This window comes from Eptatretus burgeri, chromosome 13 (genome assembly GCF_056783735.1).
Source record: "Eptatretus burgeri isolate ZD-2024b chromosome 13, Ebu_testis_v1, whole genome shotgun sequence".
NCBI lineage: Eukaryota > Metazoa > Chordata > Myxini > Myxiniformes > Myxinidae > Eptatretus > Eptatretus burgeri.
In genome coordinates, this window is record NC_140973.1 from 67,177,116 (window position 1) to 67,201,076 (window position 23,961).

Sequence of the window (23,961 nt, forward strand, 5' to 3'; positions counted from 1 at the left end):
CTTCTCGGTCACCAGATCTGAACCCAATCGAGCATTTTTATTGGATACTCTGGAATAAATGCTGAGACAATGTTTTCGACCTCCATCAAACAGGTGTGAGTTGATTGACTTTCTCATGGCAGAATGGTGCCACATCCCTCCTGCAGAATTCCAGATGCTGGTGGACGCTTTGCCACAGCACATACAGGCCATACTGGCTGCACTTGGTGGTCCAACACCCCATTAAGTGACTTTACATTGCTATTTCCATTTTTTATTCACTACCTGTACCTTGTTACCCTTTCCAAATGTAAACTCGCTGCTCATCTCGACTCCTTTGTCCCCCTTTTCTCCAATCTGTATAAATGACGGCTGGAGTCTGCCCATTCTTGTCCTTTGAGGAAATCCACTGCCGTCTCCAATACTGAACCATGATCTTTTCTATTCCTGTTGACCTTTCCCCTCTGTGTACCTATAGCTTTCTCTGTCTGCAATTATAATATTTATTTATTGTTCTGTGTGTTTATGTGCTCTCATTGACCTTTCCTCTTCTGCATAATTGTGTTATGTGTCTATCTGCAAGTGTGTCTATGTTTGTCCTGCCTATTCATCTGTCCTTCCGCTCTTTCTCTTTGCCCTTTGTCTGACTTCCTCTTTTCCCCATTTTCAGTGGCTTGGCCTCTCACTCTCTTTCATTTCACTCTTCGATGACTATTGAACTTTGTATGAAAATGACTCATTTGCCAAAGAATTAAGGAAATGCAGCAGGTGGCATCATAAATGTCCCTCAGTCTTTTCCTGTTTTATGATTTTTTTTAATTCTGTTATAGCTAGAAGCCACATGACTGTCTCTGCCTGGGTACTTTAATATCGGACACCATCAATCTCTCCACACTTCAACCCCTTACATTGGCCATACCTTTCTCGATATGCTTCATGAACTGGATAACTGAACTCCACCACAACATGACATATATATAAAGAAGTCTCGGCACGATCGCGTCTGCCCAATGAAGCGTCAGCAGTAATTCAGCTGCTTTACCACCTGTGCCTTCAAGTGAATTGCCAGATTAAGTTAATGCCACAAATCGATCAAAGATATTAATCTTGGACATATTGATCGGCCGGATTCCAAATTCCACAAACAGTGGTGATCTGATACAGCTCTGCAACCACGCCTAAGTTCAATGATTGAGTTTTATCACAAAAAACCATGTGACTTACAAAGACATCAACTTGCAGTGTGATAAAACCACCATCAAAAACACTGACCAAATGACTGCATTTATGAAAGTGATGACATTAAGAGATGAGAGCACTAATTCTGTCAATATACCTGCCCAAACACATCCAATTGCTGATGGAACCTTCAACACATATGGCTTTCAGTTCAAACAATGCAATGGTCTGTTTGACAATTCCCTCCGACCATATGATGTGGGAATCTAAGTTTCAAATTCCATATACCATGCTGATTTGTGCATCATCTACTAATGTCCTTATGATTTACATAAAGGTATGCTGCATTCCTAATGTCATTGGACTGCATGATAGAACTAATATATAAAGCTCTTTCTAATTACTCTCACTGACAGATATAAAAGATAGGTACCTTCCGGGTGATGGAGAAAGCTGAAATTTTGCGGGCCAATGGACATCAAAGCCGGTATCACAAAACAGTCACCAAATCGTCGGATAACATCCATAAATTAAAATATGAAGAAAGAAAAAAAGTGAAAATAAATAAATTTAAAAATTCAAACGCAGGTGAATGACCTGAGACAATGGGGAAGCACAGTTCATATGCTTACAAAATGTGTAATATGTATATTTATATGTAATGTGTATATATATATACATATATATATATATGTGTATGTATATATATACATATATACATATATACATATATACATATATACATATATATATATATATATATATATATATATATATATATGTATATATGTATATATGTATATATGTATATATGTATATATGTATATATGTATATATGTATATATGTATATGTATATATGTATATATGTATATATGTATATATGTATATATATATATATATATATATATATATATATATATATATATATATATATGTATATATCAGATGCACCTCCTGACTGTTTTGGTTGGCATCACCACGGATTATGTCTCACATGGTAAAACCGCACAATCCACAAAGAAAAACCGTCCATCTGCCACCCAGATGATTGTTCCTGCCAATGCCAACCATTTAACCTGAAGGCACGTGATGTGATCAGCGGGTAAATCAAAACATGTGGAGTGTGATGAGCACTCCCCCGATCTCCATTGGACACAGTCCTACACCAAAGCGTCACCTCCAACATGGAGGCTTCGGCACGGTGACTCTGTCAAACAAACAATCGTTACACCTTTGTTTGTTACATCAAAGGTAACACCTTGATTTATTACATCAAAGGTTGCCCACTCCCATTGCACCGTCACCATTGCCCGCCCCGTTGCACCGTCACCACTGCCCGCCCCCGTTGCACCGTCACCACTGTCCGCCCCCATTGCACCGTCACCACTGCCAGCCCCCGTTGTACCCTCACCCACTTCCAAAATCCTCAGCAACCTCACGCCACAATCGTAACCAACTATTACCTTCAAATTTCTCACATTCTGCTACTTGCTGCAAATGATCGATGCATTCCTTTAACCCGGTAATAACCTTCCTCAAGTGGACAATTTCCTCACACTTCCTACAACAATAAGAACCCTCTGCTCCCCCCATTGTTGACGTGGCCCATATTGACCAACTGTTACATTTTCTGTACTCATCCTTTCTCCTTCACTCTCTATCTATAACCTTCTTCATCCCCATACTCCCAAGGCCCCAACTGACTTCACGCTAAACTTATTACGAGGCCTCGCCCTGCTTCTTTCAATAAACTAACTCAACTACCAGCTAAAACTGTTATGAACACAACACGAAAAAAAATAAGTACAGTTCCACAGCCCCTGACACAAATCTTGATTACAAAATACGGCAAAACGCTTTAGGACTGGAAACAGCTTTCGAGGGACTCGAAGGAGAGCTCGTCACCCAGTCGTCCTCGTGCGCCGATCCCTGAACCGGAAGCCCGGAAGTATTAGTTTCTAGGCTTCGTTCGTTTCTCGGCTTTATCAATGTAATATATATATATATATATATATATATATATATATATATATATATATATATATATATATATATATATATATATATATATATATATATATATATATATATATATATATATATATATATATATATATATATATACATATAAATATAAATATATAAATAAAAGCTTTTCCTTGAACCTTAAAAAGCTCTTTAACATTGAAAGACTTTAAAAAATATAGGCCACAAATTAATTTCGGTAACATCCTTCAGACTACCTTGCCTGTTATATTGTGAAATGAATCCCCCACCTGTCACTAACTATGAGTGAGAAAAGTGCATGGACCATTTACAATTTTACATAGTATCATGAAAAATGATGTGAGGCAATGTTAAAATGAAGGAAATGGGGAGGAGAGAACAAAGGCATGGTTGTGAGTTGGAGAGAAAGATGTGGGAGTAACGAATGAATGATGAAAGAAGATAATGGTACAAAGAATAGAAGGATGGCGAATAATTGGGACAGATGAGGGGAGGTGGGGGTGGTCCCAAACATTATCTTGTTTTGAAGAATCAATATGACCACGACCAGCCCTTAACAAGAATCCCTTGTCCAGATAAAAATTTCACAAAGGATCTGGCTTACTCGGATATATCAACAACGTTTCATAAAGCGTTTTCACCTGCAGTAATGATACTCACACTTCAGTGGATAAAAAAGCCATCCTTATTCAAAATATGAACATTACTGGCTGACTGATATACAGTAGTGGCGATAGGGTGTCCAACACTACAATAGATGGGTCAGCTGCTACCTGAGGGAATTTTATCGAGAGATAATGAGTTTTATTCAGTAGAAAACCCAAAACGTCTCAATTTCCCACCGATTCAACATCTTATGAAACGTGCTGATTGGCAACAGACATTTCAAAAACCCACAGGGCATCCTCTCCTGGGATTATAAATACGATTAAGAATGCTAAACCCTTCATTATAAGACTTGCCTGTTCCTAAAGGAATGATCAATCCTATTGTAATCAGTCTATGTTTCAGTGAGTGGGTGAGTCCACACACAGATGTACTTTAACATAGATCTTTCAATCTCAGATCTACTGCAATATATACACCTCGAGGAGGCTCTGCATTGCGAAACACCTTGCCTTATTTCTAAAGTGGATAATTTGATATCTCACAGCTGCTTGGGCTTAATCATCGAAAAGCTATTCAGACAATACTAAAGAAATATTTCCATCCTGACTGTTCAACATCTTACAGCTTCATCTTTGCCTGAAATAATCACAGGTGGGTGAACGGTTTCAGCTGCAAAGTGCAAAGTCGAAGGCCATTGTCACAATTAAAACACAACTAGCATATCCCGTGCTCTGCGCGACATGTTGGGGTGGGTGTGTTTGAGAAAGGAACTGATGCAGAGTATCAGTAGTAATTTTACTTTAATGCAGTAAGTGGAATAAGATTTCACTGTTTCAGAACCATTTTCTTTACTTTTTTTGTGCCATGCACCTCATATGGTCTTTGAGATAATGTAAGCCGAATATCACGTTACTCGAGCGCAGAACAAAGTTGAAGATAGCGCGACATGAAACCACAAACTCGGAAATAATATATATAAGATGCATTTGCAGGAACGATTTGTGAGACCAATTACATCCTGATTGTTAGAGAATTGGTTGCATTCATACTGCAGCTAACTTTGTAAATCTGATCCTTAAAGTGATCCAGATTAGAGAAGCAACTTTGTTTAAACTAAGTTACAAACCATTACGGAGGACTTAGCCCAGCTAAATATAGAACATGATATGCAGCAAATGTTATGTTCAAATGTTTATAGAGATGTGCAGATACAAATTATTGTAAATCCTTGGAAATCTCGAAGCACTGGATTTCAAAGGACCCCAACTGAACTCCCATGAATATATATATATATATATATATATATATATATATATATATATATATATATATATATATATATATATATATATATATATATATATATATATATATATATACAGGACAATGGGTGTGTGTGTGTGTGTGCGTGTGTGTGTGTGTGTGTGTGTGTGTGTGTGTGTGTGTGTGTGTGTGTGTGTGTGTGTTTGTGTGTGTGTGTGTGTGTGTGTGTGTGTGTGTGTGTGTGTGTGTGTGTGTGTGTGGGGGTGTGTGTGTGTGTGTGTGTGTGTGGACATGTGCGGTTTCAGAATGTGGAATGGAGTCCTCTCAGGGCAGGCTCGAAGTATCCACCTTCATTTCGGTAAGAGGTCACGATTCACGGACCAAGCTGTGAAGTTTTCTGTTTTGAAAGTTTTGCGCCGAGGGCTCTCTTCCAGATCGTTAGTGAGCCCAGGACGGCTTCCAACTGTAGTTAGTTTGAAGTGATATTCCCAGGGATGGTTTTTAATATCTCTGTGAGGTTCTTCGTCATCATTTCCATGAGGTTCTTAATCATCACTGGTACAACTTTGGCATTCTTCAGCTTCAAGGATCTTTTCATTTCATGCTTGAGGTCTTGGTAATTGGTCATTTTCTTGATTTCTGCATCGTTAGTCCAAAATCACTGGTATTAACACCTCAATTCGCAATGCCTTCTTCTCTTGTTTTTTTTTGCACAGAAGTATGATATCTGGTGGCAATGCTTTGTTTTCGATATTCATGCCTGATGGGATCATAAGGTCGTACGTGAGCCGTAGGTACTTCAATGTTTTCAGTGATTGCTTTTGGTTAATTTTCCAACAAATTTTCTGGAATTGGAATATCAAAGTTTTTGCAGATGTGCCAGCAGATTACTTTACAAACTCTGTTGTGTCCTTATGTGTACAGCTGTTCTGACACGTTTGTTTCCCTCGTGTTCAGTCATGAAGCATCTCATATCATTCTCTTTGCTAACCTCATCTCCACCCCTCACCTGTATTTTTTCCCTCCTCTCCTCCACCCTTTTCTCTCACTTTGTCCCACCCTCACTCCCCTCCTCATAAAATGCAGCACTCTCCTTCGACATCTCTCTCTCTTTCGCTCTCTCACGCAACCTTCCTTTACACAGTGAATAGCAACGTTTGGTGAGGAGTCGCTTTCCCCACCTCCCCCAACTCCCCTTTCTCCATCCTTTCTGCCTCCCATTCCCCCTCTCACCCGACACCTGCCTCCTCTCTTTCTCTCTCTCTCTCCTATCTCTTCTCTCTCTCCTCTCCCCCTCTTCTCTCTTTTCTCTCTCTTTCCCTCCCTCTTTTTCTCCCCCCCCCCCAACCACTTTATTGACCTGTCAGCAAAGTGATGGGTTGTATTTGCTACTATATACATATATATATATATATATATATATATATATATATATATATATATATATATATATATTTTAAACTACTGACTGACTGACTCACTCATTGACTCACTAACTGAATAAGACCAGTACTTTCAGGGTGATGTAGAAAGCTGAAATTTTGCCTGCCGATGAACATCAAAGTCAGTACACCTGAAAAATTCACAGAATCATCAGACAACATCCACAAAGGAAAATATGAATAAATGAAAAAAAATGAAAAAATAAATGCAGGTGAGCGACCCGAGACAATGGGGAAGCACGGTAATTTTGCATGTCGACGGACATCAAAGCCGATACATTAGGAAAAATTGCAGAACCATTCGAAAGTGTCCGTAAGTTAAAACAAATAATTGAAAATAACGAAATGAAACAAAAAAATGATAATAAATGCAGGTGAGCGACCTGACACAATGGGGGCAATTGGTAATTTTGCATGCCGATAGACATCGAAGAGGATACACTTGGAAAAATCACAGAACTGTCAGACAGCATCCATCAATGAATATATAAAAAAAAAAAAAAATAAATGAAAAATCAAATGCAGTTAAGTGACCCCAGACAATGGGGAACCATGGTTCATTATTGCTTTCAATTTGCAAGCATACCTCCCATATATATGTACACACACACACACACACACACACACACACACACACACACACACATATATATATATATATATATATATATATATATATATATATATATATATATATATATATATATATATATATATATATATATATATATATATATATATATGGTTTATCTCTAATACACCTACAACTACACACACACACACACACACACACACACACACACACACACACACACACACACACACACACACACACACACACACACACACACACACACACACATACACACAGTCTTGCCTCGGAGGCACCTAAAACATCCAGCGATGATAAAACTTGCAGCATTTGTGTGAGAAATTTCTGAGGACATCCTGAAGACTCAATAGCTCAGTGGGCTGTCACCATGTAAGTGACGAGGTCCTTGAGTACGAGTCCTGGGCTGAGTCTGAATTTTTTTTCACACTAGCCCCTTGCAGGAATTTATTCCTGTTTCGTAAAAAATTTTTTTAATTTAATTTGTACAGTAAGGATCCGCATGGATATATACATCATGGTAAATGTGGAGTTTAGTGGTATTTTGATATAACACTTCTCTGTAATTACTTTAGTAACTCAAACGGTACCGGTAGAGTGCATAACTCCACCAGATTGAACAGTTTACGTTTTGTATCCCATTGACAGGCCAGATCTGCACCTGAATCAAAATCTAATTGGCTTGCTATTGTCACCTAACCAACTCGTTCAACTAGTTTGTCATAATCCTCCACAACTTTTGAAACATCTTGCTGTACACTTGTATCGTTTTTGGCCCCATTTCTCGATGGTAAAGAATCACTGAAAAAATTAAATATTCTGGTATCCAGATCTGGATTCCGATCTTCACTAAAATCGAATCAATTAGTCCTTGGCACACACTCAACCTGCCCACCAAGTTTCATCGAATCTGTCCATAACGTTTTGAGATATCGTGTTATCTATCAGTTTCGCCCCGTCTCTCAATGGCGAAGAATCGCTAAAAAAAATTGTATCGGATCCAGATCCGGATTCAGATCTTCACCAGAATCTAATCAGTTCGGCCTTGTCACACACCCAAGCTTCCCAATAAATTTCATCTAAATCGTCCACAACCTTTTGAGATATCCTGCACACAAACAAAAAATCAAAGAAAACAAAGACAGACAGACAGATGTGAAAACATAACCTCCTTGCATCTTTGGTGGCAGAGGTAATAAAAGCAAACTACTTTATTTAAATTCCATCATTGGTATTTCCACAGACACTTAATGTAATTTGCAAATGAAAGCAATTGAGTCTATTTAGAAATGATGACATTACTCAGAGCAATTAGTCCGATGACATCATTACAGGGATTCCAAATGATGTTTGGTCTGATTGACGGTACACAGTGTCTGTTCTACCTTTACTTTATCAATTAGAGTACAAAGTAAGTAAAATAAACAACGGGATAAATAGTATCCTAAGATTACTGTATGAAATAGGGGGAGGGCGATGTCTCCCTCAAGCATTATGTAATACTTGTATAAAGCCCACCAAAATGACGGGTTGGAACAGTTTACTTTACGGCGCAGATGCATGAGTGTTCCAAAGTTTGAAGCCTGGGCCTAGTGTCAGGTGTGCTTATATCTTCTTTATTTATGAGACATCCTACAGATGTAAGTGAACACTCGGTTTACTCTACGTGCATTGCTCATCACGCGCAGCGAATTTCACCTCCCTGCGCCTTGTATTTATTGTGATAAAAAAGAAAATGCTTCTGTACACTCTGACCTCGAGGCTCGGTTTCCAAGCCACTATCTACCATTCCAATGTAAAGCCGCTGTCACACCTTGACAATTTCGCCAGCGTATTCCGACATATGAAAAATTTGTCTAAAATGCTGGCACACGTCGACTACGTTATGGGTAGGTTTTGTATACGTTAAGAGCACGCTGGCATACGTCGTAATACTCCAAGCTCGTCGACAAATTTTAACATGCTTAAAAATTTGTCGACGTATGCCAGGGTATGACTCACACTTTCCGCATATGCTGGCCATAGGTTGTAGGCACGTTACGCGACCTTTGACACACATTGACACACGTTACTTGTAAGTTACTCATTAGTCGAAACACGTCGAGGTAATGGTTAGCATCAGTGTTCCAGACTCCATGTTTTTTTTTTTTTTTCTTCGGCATGATGGTGATGTTAACACTTCAATTTCTAGTGCGGTTATAATATAATATAATTAATAGACTGCTGCTCAACGATTTAAAACATCACCGTCATACCGAAGAAAAAAAAAACCATGGAGTCTGGAACACTGACAGGTTCCTCCTGTGTGAACCCCATTTTTATATACCAATTCCCCTAAACGCTGCCAATACGCCATTATACGGTAGCTGTAAGTTAGTAACACGTTCAGTAAGTTCTGTGGTCGTCCGGAAGACGTCAAATACGTCTACATACATCAATATCCGTTGGAGATACGTTACACATAAGTTCAAAGCACCTTACTCATAGGTTAGAAATAAGTTTCGGGTACGCTAAACATTACCTGGACGTGTTTCGACTTATGAGTAACTTACAAGTAACGTGTGTCAACGTGTGTCAACGATCGCGTAACGTGCCTACAACTTATGGCCAGCGTATGCGAAACGTGTGCATCATACGCTGGCATACGTCGAAAAATTTGAGCATGTTCAAATTTGTCGATGTGCTCGGCGTACTACGACATATGCCAGCGTGCTTCAGCGTGCTCTTAACGTATACAAAACTTACCCATTACGTATTCGACGTGTGCCAGTGTATTCGGCAAATTTTTCATACGTCGGCATACGCTGGCTAAAACGTCAAGGTGTGACAGCGGCTTGACACTTGGATGTCTAGTGCAGTTATGATTTGAATCGTCGAGCAGCAGCCTTTTATTAGGCTACGCCACGTGATTGTCGGCGATTCGCTGCCGCGCTATGCATACGTTAGACTATCGTTGGGCATAGGTTGTGAACGCCGACAACACGCGAAGCATTCGTTGGTATAAGTTATCTATATATTATCGAAACGTTCTGTGTACGTTACTAATACGTTATGCATACTCCAACTCGTTATGAATATGCCAAAAACTGAAAAAAAAACATCAATAGTTCAGCGGACGCCAGCGTTTTATGTACATTTTGATACGTTGCCATACGCTGGCTAAAACGTCAAGGTGTGACAGTGGCTTAAGAGACATAATCACTCTTCTTTTGGGTCTTGGGAGTCCTCTGGATCTGTTGGGTCCTCTGGATAATTTGGGTCTTTTGGGTGCCCAGGATCTTTTGGGTCCTCGAGGTCTTTTGGATATTTTGGGTTTTCAGAGTCCTCAGGGTTTTCAGAGTCCTTGGGATCTTCTGAGTCCTTGGGGTCTTTTATGTCCTCTGGGTTGTTTGGGTCTTTGGGGTTGTTTGGGTCTTTTGGATCCTTGGGGTCTTTTGGGTCCTTTGGGTCATTCTGGGTCTGGTAGGTCTTTTAACCCGTGGACACACAGTGGTGTTCAAAGATTGCCCATTAAAACCCCCCACTCAAATCCCTCCGAAAGCACTACTCAAAGCCTTTAAAACCTACCCTTTGGGAGGGAGACAGATATCACATGAAGAAATACACAAACACACATTGTTTTATATAGTGAGATTTTAGTGGGTAGGGTGGGGGGGGGTCCATTTTACGGTTTGTTGAAGCGTCACAGTGTGTTACAGGGGCTGCGGGGGGGGGGTCAGATTTGGGCAAAAAATGCGTTACGTAATTTTGAATGTCCCCTGATGGGTTTCCGTGAAGCATGGGAGCATGAGAAGAGAGCAGAAAATGCCCACCGTTTTGATGTGGGAATGCCCGTTTGCTTTTATGAGCAGGAGGAATGTCAGAGTAAAATGGGACAACTTTGGGAGGGGGTGGGTTGAGGACTTTTGGTGGAAGGGGCAGAGCATGTGGGGGGGGAGGGGGTTGAAGGCTTGAGTGTGCAGAGGGGATCGATGCCTTCGGGTTGGGAGGGGAAGGGTGAGGATTTGGGGTTGGGTGGGGAGAGAGCAAAGATGGGAAAGCAAAGTAGAAAGTTACTGATTGAGATGGGAGGGGGAGGCTGAGGCTTTCTTTACTGAGGAGTTGTCAGAATTGCATGTGCAAGTTCATGTTTGTGCCCTCCGTGCTTGCATGCCCGGCCTACACCAGCCCAGCGGAGCACGCGTCCGCAAATAACAGGCATTAAAATGTGAAAGTTGTTCGTTGCTGTCAAACTATGCACCATGGTCACGGAGATGAAACATCATTTCAACATTTCCTAGTTTTCTCCGTTTCTGTGAATTATCTATCTGATTGGCACATAAAAGCTCCACGTTTATGACTATTAGACCTGCTTATTGCTGTATGCACGTCTGATATGGCTGTACCTGTACGTATGTCTGACACAGCTGTACCTGTACGCACGTCTGATACGGCTGTACCTGTACGCACGTCTGATACGGCTGTACCTGTACGCACGTCTGATACAGCTGTACCTGTACGCACGTCTGATACAGCTGTACCTGTACGCACGTCTGATACAGCTGTACCTGTACGTATGTCTGATGCGCAATGTAGAAAGTTACTGATTGATTCCTAAAGTGGTGACAATCATGGCGGATGCCAAGGAGAAATGATCGGTAAAAATGAACCAAACGCTACTTACCCTCAGTTTCTCATGCTTTTCCTAGTTTTCTCCGTTTCTGCGAATTATCTATCTGATTGGCACATAAAAGCTCCACGTTTATGACTATTAGACCTGCTTATTGCTGTATGCACGTCTGATACGGCTGTACCTGTATGTATGTCTGACACAGCTGTACCTGTACGCACGTCTGATACAGCTGTACCTGTACGCACGTCTGATACAGCTGTACCTGTACGCACGTCTGATACAGCTGTACCTGTACGCACGTCTGATTCAGCTGTACCTGTACGCACGTCTGATACAGCTGTACCTGTACGCACGTCTGATACAGCTGTACCTGTACGCACGTCTGATACGGCTGTACCTGTACGCACGTCTGATACAGCTGTACCTGTACGTATGTCTGATGCGCAATGTAGAAAGTTACTGATTGATTCCTAAAGTGGTGACAATCATGGCGGATGCCAAGGAGAAATGATCGGTAAAAATGAACCAAACGCTACTTACCCTCAGTTTCTCATGCTTTTCCTAGTTTTCTCCGTTTCTGCGAATTATCTATCTGATTGGCACATAAAAGCTCCACGTTTATGACTATTAGACCTGCTTATTGCTGTATGCACGTCTGATACGGCTGTACCTGTATGTATGTCTGACACAGCTGTACCTGTATGCACGTCTGATACAGCTGTACCTGTACGCACGTCTGATACAGCTGTACCTGTACGCACGTCTGATACAGCTGTACCTGTACGCACGTCTGATACAGCTGTACCTGTACGCACGTCTGATACAGCTGTACCTGTACGCACGTCTGATACAGCTGTACCTGTATGCACGTCTGATACGGCTGTACCTGTACGCACGTCTGATACGGCTGTACCTGTATGCACGTCTGATATGGCTGTACCTGTACGCACGTCTGATACAGCTGTACCTGTACGCACGTCTGATACAGCTGTACCTGTACGTATGTCTGATGCGCAATGTAGAAAGTTACTGATTGATTCCTAAAGTGGTGACAATCATGGCGGATGCCAAGGAGAAATGATCGGTAAAAACGAACCAAACGCTACTTACCCTCAGTTTCTCATGCTTTTCCACATCTGGTCTGTCCATTTTCTTCTTCTCCATTAGATTAGAATTATCTCTAATCTTCGAGGGGATCGCATCGGCTTTGAATCACTTCAACATATTCATCCCAAACTGGGAATACAGGCCGGTGTCGTACAAATTATCTTCAAAATGGGCACCACAAATGACGCTTGAAGCAGTTGGGCCATGGCACTTTGGTTGTCCAAATTTTCCTTACAGCTGGATCTTTTGGGAAAGCATACATACTCACACCATCTTTGGCTGTGTTGCTACAACCAGCAACAATACATCGAGATGGAATTCTCAGTGCTTTTTCAGAGTTCAGAGTGGATGTTGGACACACAGAAACATTAAATCCTGAAGAAAAAGTAAACTGGAGATGATGTAGCGGGTCACGTGATACATGACGTAATCACACCGCTGTGTTTTGGGGAGCGGGGACAATCAGCGTCCCCACAAGGAAACAAAAAAAACATTAAAATCTTCGTTTCAATATACTTATTCAAGAAAAAAAACAATGATTTAAGTAAAGCCATATTTATTTACAAAATCAAATATGAATTTCTGATTCTGATTTTACCAGACCAGACCTTAAAAAGGTTTGGTAAGTCTTGGCTGAGGTTTGAACCACTACCCTCCCAAACTCTGAGTGGATAGTCCAACCAGTCTGAAGTTTGAACCACCACCCTCCCAAACTCTGAATGGATCGTCTAACCAGTCTGAAGTTTGAACCACGACCCTCCCAAACTCTGAGTGGATAGTCTAACCAGTCTGAGGTTTGAACCACTACTGTCCTAAACTCTGAGTGGATAGTCTAACCAGTCTGAGGTTTGAACCAGCACCCTCCCAAACTCTGAATGGACAGTCTAACCAGTCTGAGGTTTGAACCACTACCCTCCCAAACTCTGAATGGACAGTCTAACCAGTCTGAGGTTTGAACCACGACCCTCCCAAACTCTGAATGGACAGTATAACCAGTCTGAGGTTTGAACCACTACCGTCCCAAACTCTGAGTGGATAGTCTAACCAGTCTGAGATTTGAACCACTACCCTCCCAAACTCTGAATGGATAGTCTAACCAGTCTGAGGTTTGAACCACTACCCTCCTAAACTCTGAGTGGATAGTCTAACCAGTCTGAGGTTTGAACCACTACCCTCCCAAACTCTGAATGGACAGTCTAACCAGTCTGAGGTTTGAACCACTGCCCTCCCAAACTCTGAATGGATAGTCTAACCAGTCTGAGGTTTGAACCACTACCCTCCCAAACTCTGAATGGACAGTCTAACCAGTCTGAGGTTTGAACCACTACCCTCCCAAACTCTGAATGGACAGTCGAACCAGTACGCCACAAAGGGTGTTAAATCCTTCTTCTATTCCTCTTCGAACAAGTCGAACACTTCTCTCTGACAGAGAAATATCAGGTTCCTCTTCAACTGAACAAATCATGACCAAAGACAGGGGAATGACGAACATCATTTGGAAGCTTCAGTTTCATGAAAAGGAAAACGTTCTGTTGTCTGATCGTTGTCTGATCATACTGCTTTTAGGGGTCAAAAACGTTTGCTTTATTAAGCAGGATCGGTCAATCAGGAAAAGTTTTTGGGGATTACACTTTTTTTTTCCATTCAAAGCTAATTTCCTTTTATTGATGAACTGGCAGGGGTGCTCGGCATTGCTAAGCAACACGGGTCCCTCCTCCTGCCCCGACCCCTCCCTCCAAACTCCCACCCCCCCCAATTCCCCTCCCTCTGAGTGCCCTCCCCAATTCCTGCCCTAACAGCTTCCATCCCCTTTCCCCTGCTCCCCTGATTAGTGAAGGTTGACTTTGGGGCTTCCCACTCTCTGGAGATATATCCAGTGCAAAAATGCAAGTTATCTCCACATCTGACTTGTAATACCCTCTGCCACCACCAGGTGACGCTACACAATACACATTTGCATGCAGAATTTTCGTCCACCTTTTCTCCCGAACCGCCACAGCTACAGATGAAACCAAGTAGCCCATGTTTACGATGAGGTCGAACTTCGTCCATGTGCCAAGTCTGGTGGAAATTGGACCAACAGTTTTGGCATGATTGGTGATAAACACAGACACAGACTCACAGACAAACAGACAGACAGAAAATGACATTTATTTGTTCGATATGGCATGGGAACCTGAGAAAGTAGATTAAGAGTAAGTCACTAGTTTCAAAATAATTCTCTCTCTTTAGGAAGGTGTATTATCTCCGCAAGAAATAGCTGACATGACGATACAGAAGGAGCACAGTTACCTTTGAGCCGGCTAGCCCGGGTTCGATTCCCGACCCGTCCGATTGGTGCTTCGCAGGCAGGACGTTCCATCCCAAAGAGTGCTGTCCCTCGGATGGACGCACATTAAGCCTGGTGTCCCGTCTGCCAGCATGAGTTGGTGGACATTAAAGATCCCACGTCGTGTTTCATGAAGAGTTGGTGAGTTATCGCCAGCACCCTGAACAAATGACTTTTCCACCAAAATCCCCCTCCACTTGAACGTCAGGCCTGATCAGCTGGTCCGTAAAACACCTGGGAGTCATTCCATCTGAAATCACCAAATTTAAGAAAACTAGTACGTGCCCGTAAAAAATAAATAAATAAATAAATAAATAAATATTCAAACCGCGAGCAACAAACAACAACCACACAGGTCGTTTCTTTGCTCTCGTGTGCCCGGACGTGCGTGGCCCAGAACTTCGCATATTATTCACAGTTACGATTATTCGCAATTTAGTTTTAATACCCAATTATTCAATTAGCACCATAATATTTTACCTTTTCGCAATGTCGTGGCAAGGAAAAACAAAAAGAGAAGAGAAGAGAGAGAAAAAAAAAATTACTTCCTGGTTCGGAGCACACCAGCACTCTGATGTTACCGAAATTTATGCACCGTCTAATATGAAAACGATCATAACTTGGGGCATTGTGTTTATCTATAAATGCGCATAAGAAATCGAGAAATTATTAGAATACACGAAGTCATCACTCTCCGGAAGTCCGTACATTGTAACCTGTAATGGCGAACACGGCTGAGCTTCCCTTCCCCATCGGCCACACCCACGCAACAACGTGTCTTGTTATTGGTTTGGTAAATAAATGGCCATAACTTGGGAAGCACTTGTCCGATTAATATCAAACCTTGAAAAGGCACATCCTCAGGTCCCCAGCAATATATCTGGCAAGTTTCAATGAGATTGGACCAGTGGTTGTTGAGAAACAGCGGTCTCACACACACACACACACACACACACACACACACACACACACACACACACACACACACACACACACACACACACACACACACACACACACACACACACACACACACACACACACATTGCTGGAATTATAGATAGATGTTCCCAGTTGACCCCCTCAGGTTTACTTTAAACTTTCATAAAATAGTTACCAGTTTTCACAACGAAGCTGCATAAAATTTTAGGTTCATAGATGCGGTCTACTCCGGGATATTGAGGGTTGAAAATGTGGTTGTGGCCCTATTTTTATGGTCGTTGCGAGCATTACAAAATGAACGGCTACTTTTAAACTCCCACAACTTTTAAAATATTAATGCTCGAGCCTTGAAATTTTCAGAGATTCTTCTTCTATAACTGCCATGTAAGAAACACATAAAACTGAGTATACCTCTATTAAATTTTATGACATGATCAGTTGAAATCCAGAAAAAAAATGTTGGTTTTGTATGAAGACCCAACTTTGAGACCCCATATATTTTTATTGACCCATCCCAGAAGCTTGAAATTTTTTCATGTAATAACTGTGGGTAGTAGTATTGAAAAATACATGTTTACTTTTCTTAATCAGTTATATATAATTCAGTCATGATCCCTCAAAAATTGGAAATTTTCATTTTTCCCCAAAATTCAGGTGAGGATTGCAAATATATGACAAGGTATACCACTTCAAATTGTTCACCATTGGAAAGAGCATATTCAAGTTTGCAAAAGTGTCAAATATCAAAGTGGTATTTTTTTTTAAAATATATTTTCTATTTTTTTTTAAACTGTTGTTAACACAGTCGTGAATACCTGAAGTGTGTGCATGGTGTGGGCACCATGGTAATCATGAATGATTAGTTCTATGATTCAAATTAATAATACAAAAATATATCACGTACTGCAATAACAATGTAATAAAACATTTCACGTAAATGATTTGAATAGGTCCTTGATCTTCTTTTCCAAGTCAGGTGCGAGCTTGTACTGCCTCCCAGTTGACGTTAGGGGAGCATCAATAACTTTCATCACATAGACCAAAGGAACCCAACAAATGTCCTCCCTTGAATGTAACTATATACACTGCTGACATCAGCAGATCATTCACTATTCCTGAGTTCTATTTTTAGCCCCAGCCAGATGAGTTAAGCTCTTGCTATTTACAAATGAGAAAAAAAGAATTACAAATTCAAATTTCAAAGTATTGTGTTCATGGTATCCTAATAGCAGATGATATGTATGTACATCGTATATACATGTACTACACATATTATGTACTACATGAAAAAGGACTGTTCATTAAATAGCACACACCACGCGCACAGCACTGGCAGAACATCATTTATTCAAATATTTTTAAAATATTGATAGAAACATTATACCACTTTGATATTTGACACTTTTGCAAACTTAAATATGCTCTTTCCAATGGTGAACAATTTGAAGTGGTATACCTTGTCATACATTTGCAATCCTCACCTGAATTTTGGGGAAAAATGAAAATTTTCAATTTTTGAGGGATCATGACTGTATTATATATCAATGATTAAGAAAAGTAAACATGTATTTGAATACTACTACCATACAGTTATTACCTGAAAAAAATTTCAAGCTTCTGGGATGGGTCAATAAAAATATATGGGGTCTCAAAGTTGGGTCTTCATACAAAACCAACATTTTTTTTCTGGATTTCAACTGATCAGGTCATAAAATTTAATAGAGGTATACTCCGTTTTATATTTGTTTCTTTCAGAACAGTTATAGAAGAATAATCTCTGAAAATTTCAAGGCTCTTGCATCAATATTTAAAAAGTTGTGGGAGTTTAAAAGTAGCCGTTCATTTTGTGATGCTCGCAACGACCATAAAAATAGGGCCACAACCACATTTTCAACCCTCAATATGTCGGAGTTGACCGCATCTATGGACCTAAAATTTTACGCAGCTTCATTTTGATACCTGGGAACTATTTTATGAAAGTTTAAAGTAAATCTGAGGGGGTCAACTGGGAGACCTCCGGTGATATGAGGTGGAATGACTCTTGGGATAAAAACCTTTCCCGAGCCAACCCCACAAGAAGATGGGAATAATTGGGGACATTAAAGAAGAAGCAGTAGTACGAGGAGTAGATTGTCTCGTAGAGAGTCCCCAAAGCAACTTGAAGATATTCTGTAGTCAAATCGCATTTCCATGGCAATTAGAGATTGGACAACTATGTCGTCACCGTTAGTACGCAGCACGAGGATGCGGGATTGCTGTGCCGCTGATGCAGTGCCCCCTGCTGGCTATGGCAGGAATTTTTAATTTGTTCAGGGTGCCGGCGATAGCTCGCCCACTCTTTGTGAAGCACACCGTGAGATCTTTAACGTCCACCAACGTCTATCCGAGAGACGGCACACACGTTGATGAATGTCCCTGTCTGTGAAACACCGGGATGACAGTTCATAGCTGGGTCGGGATTGCACAGCTAGGATATCAATGCGCTATTCTGAGACTAAACGCAACCTGCTCAGTGATGATTCGATCATTCTGTGTGAAGGACACGAATGAGATCAGAAAATGTTTTAATTCCCATGACAAAGTGCATGTTTGATCCACTAATGATATCTGTGTATTACTGTATATATGCGCACAATTGAACCTTTGTTCAATATTTCTACAAAAAAAAGCAGAAGACGAACCCTGAAGCCGATATAGAAACCATCTATTTATTATGTACGCATTGAAAGTGAGAGCAGGAAGGGGTAAATTGAGGAATGTAAAATAAAGAAGTGGTGATGGAGGTGAGAAGAGAGAGAGAGAGAGAGAGAGAGAGAGAGAGAGAGAGAGAGAGAGAGAGAGAGAGAGAGAGAGAGAGAGAGAGAGAGAGAGAGAGAGAGAGAGAGAGAGAGAGAGAGAGAGAGAGAGAGAGAGAGAGAGAGAGAGAGAGAGAGAGAGAGAGAGAGAGAGAGAGAGAGAGAGAGAGAGAGAGAGAATGTAGGTAGTGTTATCGATAGCATATAATGTCACAGGTTATGGGATAGCATACCAAAACTTGAAATAATCCCTCCAAATTAAGCTGCATGTGCATACATTTTTTTCCCCACAATGCAAAGCAGTATGTACTTTTTGGAGTTCTCTTCTTGTGCCACCCCTAATAACGACGCAATGCCAGATTTGATGCTATACGAGAGTGAAATCCCTTACGTATACCATCGAGACAACATATCTTGCAACACTGCTGTGTCGGTCAGTTTGGTTCAAGGACAATAATGTTTAAAATACCCCACAACTTAAGCCCAATGGAACCAATCTGAGTGGTCTTGGAACACCGCATGCGGCCTGACGAGCAGAATTAAAACACAATCCATCACCTAACAGCCTAACCGAAGGCACAATATTTAGTGTATTTGGCAAAAGGGGTGAGGAAGGCAGTCAAAGGTGTGCTCATTTTTGCATACGTAGTAAATAGATACACCTCTGGAAGTCACGACAAGGATGCACTTCGTGTCATGTGCTCCTGGTATGGATCTCGCAGATGAGCAGCAAAACCCAAGAACTGAAGAGAGTAAATATGATGACGATGGGATGTACTAGAATCAACACATCATTCATTCATTCTCATCAAACATTACATTTCTTGCTATCTGAAGGAAAGGTTAGAGTTGGGTATATTTGGGACAGCCAGGCAGGTGAGAGCAACCAAACTTCTTCAAAATCTTTAGCGTCATTCATTATTTCTCTCGTGTGCCGCACATGGCTACTGACTGATTCACATCATTGCTGGGAGAATGTCTGTGCCAGTGCTGCAGTGCCCCCTGTAGGTTAGAGCAGGAATTTGTCATCTGTGTGGGGGTGCCAGTGATAGCTCACCTACTCTTTGTGAAAGACAGCATGGGATATTTAATGTCCACCAATCAGTGCCGGCAGGCCGGTCATCCGGCTTAACTTTCATTCCTTAGACGGTGTGCATATTGATGCTTTTCAGTGCATGTGAGACACCAGGATGGCAGTTTAGAGTTTGTTCGAATCCAGGCTTGACAGATCAGAGGTGAGTGCACATACCATACCTCAAGGTTATCCTGCCAGCCCTTTGGCCTGATTGAGATGTGAAAATGTTGCTGAATAGTATTTGAATGATAATGAAACTTCTCTATAGAGTCGAAAGAGATTACTTCTACTCAGATGATATTGTAGACATTACCGGGACCTCAAGGACAAAGAATCTTCTGAAAGTGCAAATGGAAACAGCTGTACGCGACTCGCTGAGTTTCCAAGGTGAAAGCTGTCTATTCGGCCGTCGAAGGTGATCAAATGCTTCCTTTGTGCACTTGTCACATTCCTCTACGAGAGGAAACAATCTCTACCTTTTCCATTTTCCAAATTGTAAGGCCACAGCGTCTCAAACCGGAAGCACAATGACACCGAGAGATGTTTAACGGAAGTGAATTCTGGAAAAGTGATTGCCATGTTGCTTCCAGACAACCTGCTCATCAGCCTCACACCTGCTGTGTCGAGTTGTGTTCCCTATATTTAGAAGAGTAGGCCGGTTAGGAGTAAGGCCCTTTTGAGTCTCGTGGTCTTCGATACGAGTAGTGACGTTCCACCATTAGCTGACTTTTTTTTCATTCTGGAAATGTTGGAAAATTTGTCCTTTGTTTGAACATCTCCCAAAAAACGATCTCTTTTTTTTGTTTGTTTCTTTACCTACATGATGCTCAACTGCTCGCTCACATATCCCCAGAAGCATTGGGACGCGAGAAGAAAACAATCGAAAGGAAAAGAAGAGAGGTGCTTAGAAATGAGGGATGTTGAGTAATTGAAATCACAAACTCCGTTAATATGATCTCCTTCTGTTTTCCACAATTTCTGAAACATCTCAAACACTAATTTTCTCCAAAACACATCCCACCGCTCAAGTCAATTCATCACTTATTTTCTCCGATAACCGCTCTCGTTCCGGGCCACGGGGCGGAACGAGTGACGCATCACTAAGGCAAACGGATACTGCGCAAAGTTAGTGTCAACAGCAATAGAATGAATGTGCTTAGATTTATGACACAGGGCATGCTGGGATGATAGCCATTTTAAGGGTCCGTTTCGCTCTTTCGCTCATGCGCTGCATTCTAAAATGCCGAATGGCCAGCCGAAGCATTTTCGTCGAATTGTGTCCCGACTGCCCATTAGGTTTCGGAACTCTGTCCATGCAAGCCGGCGCAAATTCATCAGATCTAGCCGGAGTGCTGGAGGCCTAGTCAACCCAGGCGGGCATCGCATTTGGACCTCCGAGCAAACCTTCACCACTTTCCTCCCACCTGGAGCTCGGCAGCACACTTTGTCATTGCGCTGTCGGATGGCAGATAGTAATTACAAGGTTATCAGAGAAAGTGCAACATAAACAATATATGCCGCTGAGTGGTGGAAAAAATAAATGGATGTTTATTTTTTGTGCAGTGCAGACAGGATTCCGAGTGAAGAGATGGGTGAGAAGAAAATGTTGCTCTAGTTTGTCCAGCAAATGTTCAGCTTGTATGATGAAGCATCTGCACTTGGTGGTGACTGAGTGTGTGTGGTTTCGACATTAACTCTCTTCTTGTTACACTCACAAAATCCAGGCTCACTGCTCACCTCCACTCATTTATTCCTGTTCTCTCTTGCCTGTGGAACCAACTTTTTTTATTAATATACCTTGTTGAGGGTCGTATGAGAGCGAACACACAACGCACATCAAGGGGGGCATGAGACAAGAGGGGTGGGAGTGGGAAGGACAAAACAGTGGGGAACAGAGACATTAGGAGATCTGTGGAAGGGAGAGGGATGGGACAGGGAACATGGGGAATACAAGATAGACATTACAGGGACTTTCAGGAAGGAAAGCAGGGAATTTGAAGGAGGTGGGTTTGAGGTAGATTAACGGGGGTAGAAAAGATCGAGGAATTGGATTGGGGATGATAAGAGGTGGTGGTGAACAGCTGTTTTGAAGGCCTGGAGGGAATAATGGGAATGAATAGAGTGAGGGAGTTTATTCCAAAGGCGGGAAAAAAGAGGAATGAAAGAGTGAAGGTGGGTAGTGATTCGTGATTTTGGTAGTTTTACCAGAAGGGGGTTGTTGGCGGACCTTGCAAGAAGAGGTTGTTGGCGGATCTTGCAAGAAGAACTTCTGCCAGCTTGTTCAGTCCCATTCTTCCCTCCAGGGCTTCAAGACGGCTGTTCAGCACTATCACAGGTCATCCCCCATTCACACTCATGATATTGTCAACCACAAAGGACCCCATTGCCAAGCACTTCCTTTTCCCAGGGTATTGTGATTTTTTTTCCCTCCTCTCTTTCACCTCTTTTTCGTTTGTTAGTTGTCGGTTAGATTATTCCTTTTCTGTTTCATCCCGGATTTCCCCTTCCTCTTCTTGCTGTGTTTCCTTCAGCTTGTGTGCAACTTCTTCACCCCCATGTGTCCTCCCCCCTCCCTCCCCTTGATCTTACTCTCACTTCCAGTTTCCTGTTGGTGTTTACCCTTTCAATTTTGTTCCACACCATTCTGCTCTCGCTCTACCATGAGCCTGGACCATGTATACAAATAACACATCAATAATTTGATTGTATGAGTGTGATTTTAAACAGGGCTGTCCCATCTTACAGATGCCAGAAATTCCGTGGTGCCTTTTGAAGATGGTCGGACATTGTGCACAGGTACCGCAGTCAAATTTTCACTTCATGAAGGGTTGGTATGACCCACAGCGAGTTGCCTTCCAGTAATAAGATGGCTAGTTATACGTACCTGCTTTCACAGTATGTTATACGCAGGTCGAGGCTCAGCTTGGTGACGAACATGTGGCAGTCGACACGCACCTCGCTGAGCGTCGGCGGTGGCAATGCGTGCGCCACCACCACCATGCCCAGACACTGACCCACCAGGCCTTGGGGCGACGTGCCGGTCGACGACACCGCTCGGCGCCTGAGTCGCCCAGCCACATGTACGACCTGCAAGCACCGGGATGCGATATGGGTGGCTTAGTATAAATACGCAAAAGATGCCTTTAGCGTTTGTGGAGGATCTCATGGAACGCAAAGTTTAGAAACAGGGTTAAAGGCGCAACCAGATTAAGGTCGATGCAGGTATATTGTGAAAATGAGGTGAGCATTGATGAAAAATGAAAAGCTGTTGAAATAATGCCACATTTATAATTTTTAACCTCTGGTGCTATGAGAGCTTTCATTACATACAGTGTGATGACAGATGTAATGAGTATACAAAGTCAAGGCTCAAATAAAAGCAACGGCGCACACAGTCCAAACTTCCAGCACAAGGAGCAACAAAATGACAGTAAAATGTCAACTCTATTGCACGAGATTATCGACGACATCACGATATTGTTTGATTATTTCCTTTAGAAAAACCAGTACTACCCATCATCAACATCATAATTCGTTCAACCTCTCATTGAAGACCATCTGTCGATGACCGTCGAGCCAAATTTTCAAGGTGTTCATTTGATTGATGCTACTCATGATTCCAATACCCAAGTTCCATTAAATGTACCATCCTCATTAACAGGAGGGTCGGTGCAGCCAAAGTAGCAGTCATTGATGCAAGGAATACACTGGGTGGTTTACCATTGCTTTCTCATTGAGGTTGTATGTGTTTATTATGGACACAAATTGGTGGAAATTTAGACCACTCCCATCAACCCACCTCTCCCTCCATACCCCCCCCCCGAAGCACGATGCATCATGCACCGACATGAATTCCCCCCACAGCCTTGGATAATAAAGCCTCTTATGGAAGATGTCAAGAAATATGGAATGTTAACGAAGGCTGCAAGCAGGTGGAACAATCGGCTCAATGACCTCTTCCAAGCTCGGTGTGCTCCAGACTGCAGCGACTCATGCGCACAAAAGCAAACA

At 41.8% G+C, this 23,961-nt stretch overlaps 1 protein-coding gene across 11 annotated transcripts in view; it reads right to left on the reverse strand.

The window, feature by feature from the left end:
• Window positions 1-23,961, reverse strand: part of LOC147014701 (neuronal PAS domain-containing protein 3-like) — a 449,452-nt gene that overhangs the window by 19,661 nt on the left and 405,830 nt on the right. For all 11 annotated transcript variants that reach the window (XM_085852846.1, XM_085852849.1, XM_085852841.1 and 8 more), the window contains one exon: window positions 22,835-23,037. In XM_085852846.1, coding sequence (XP_085708972.1) covers window positions 22,835-23,037 — 203 coding nt within the window. The remainder of the gene's footprint in view (window positions 1-22,834; window positions 23,038-23,961) is intronic.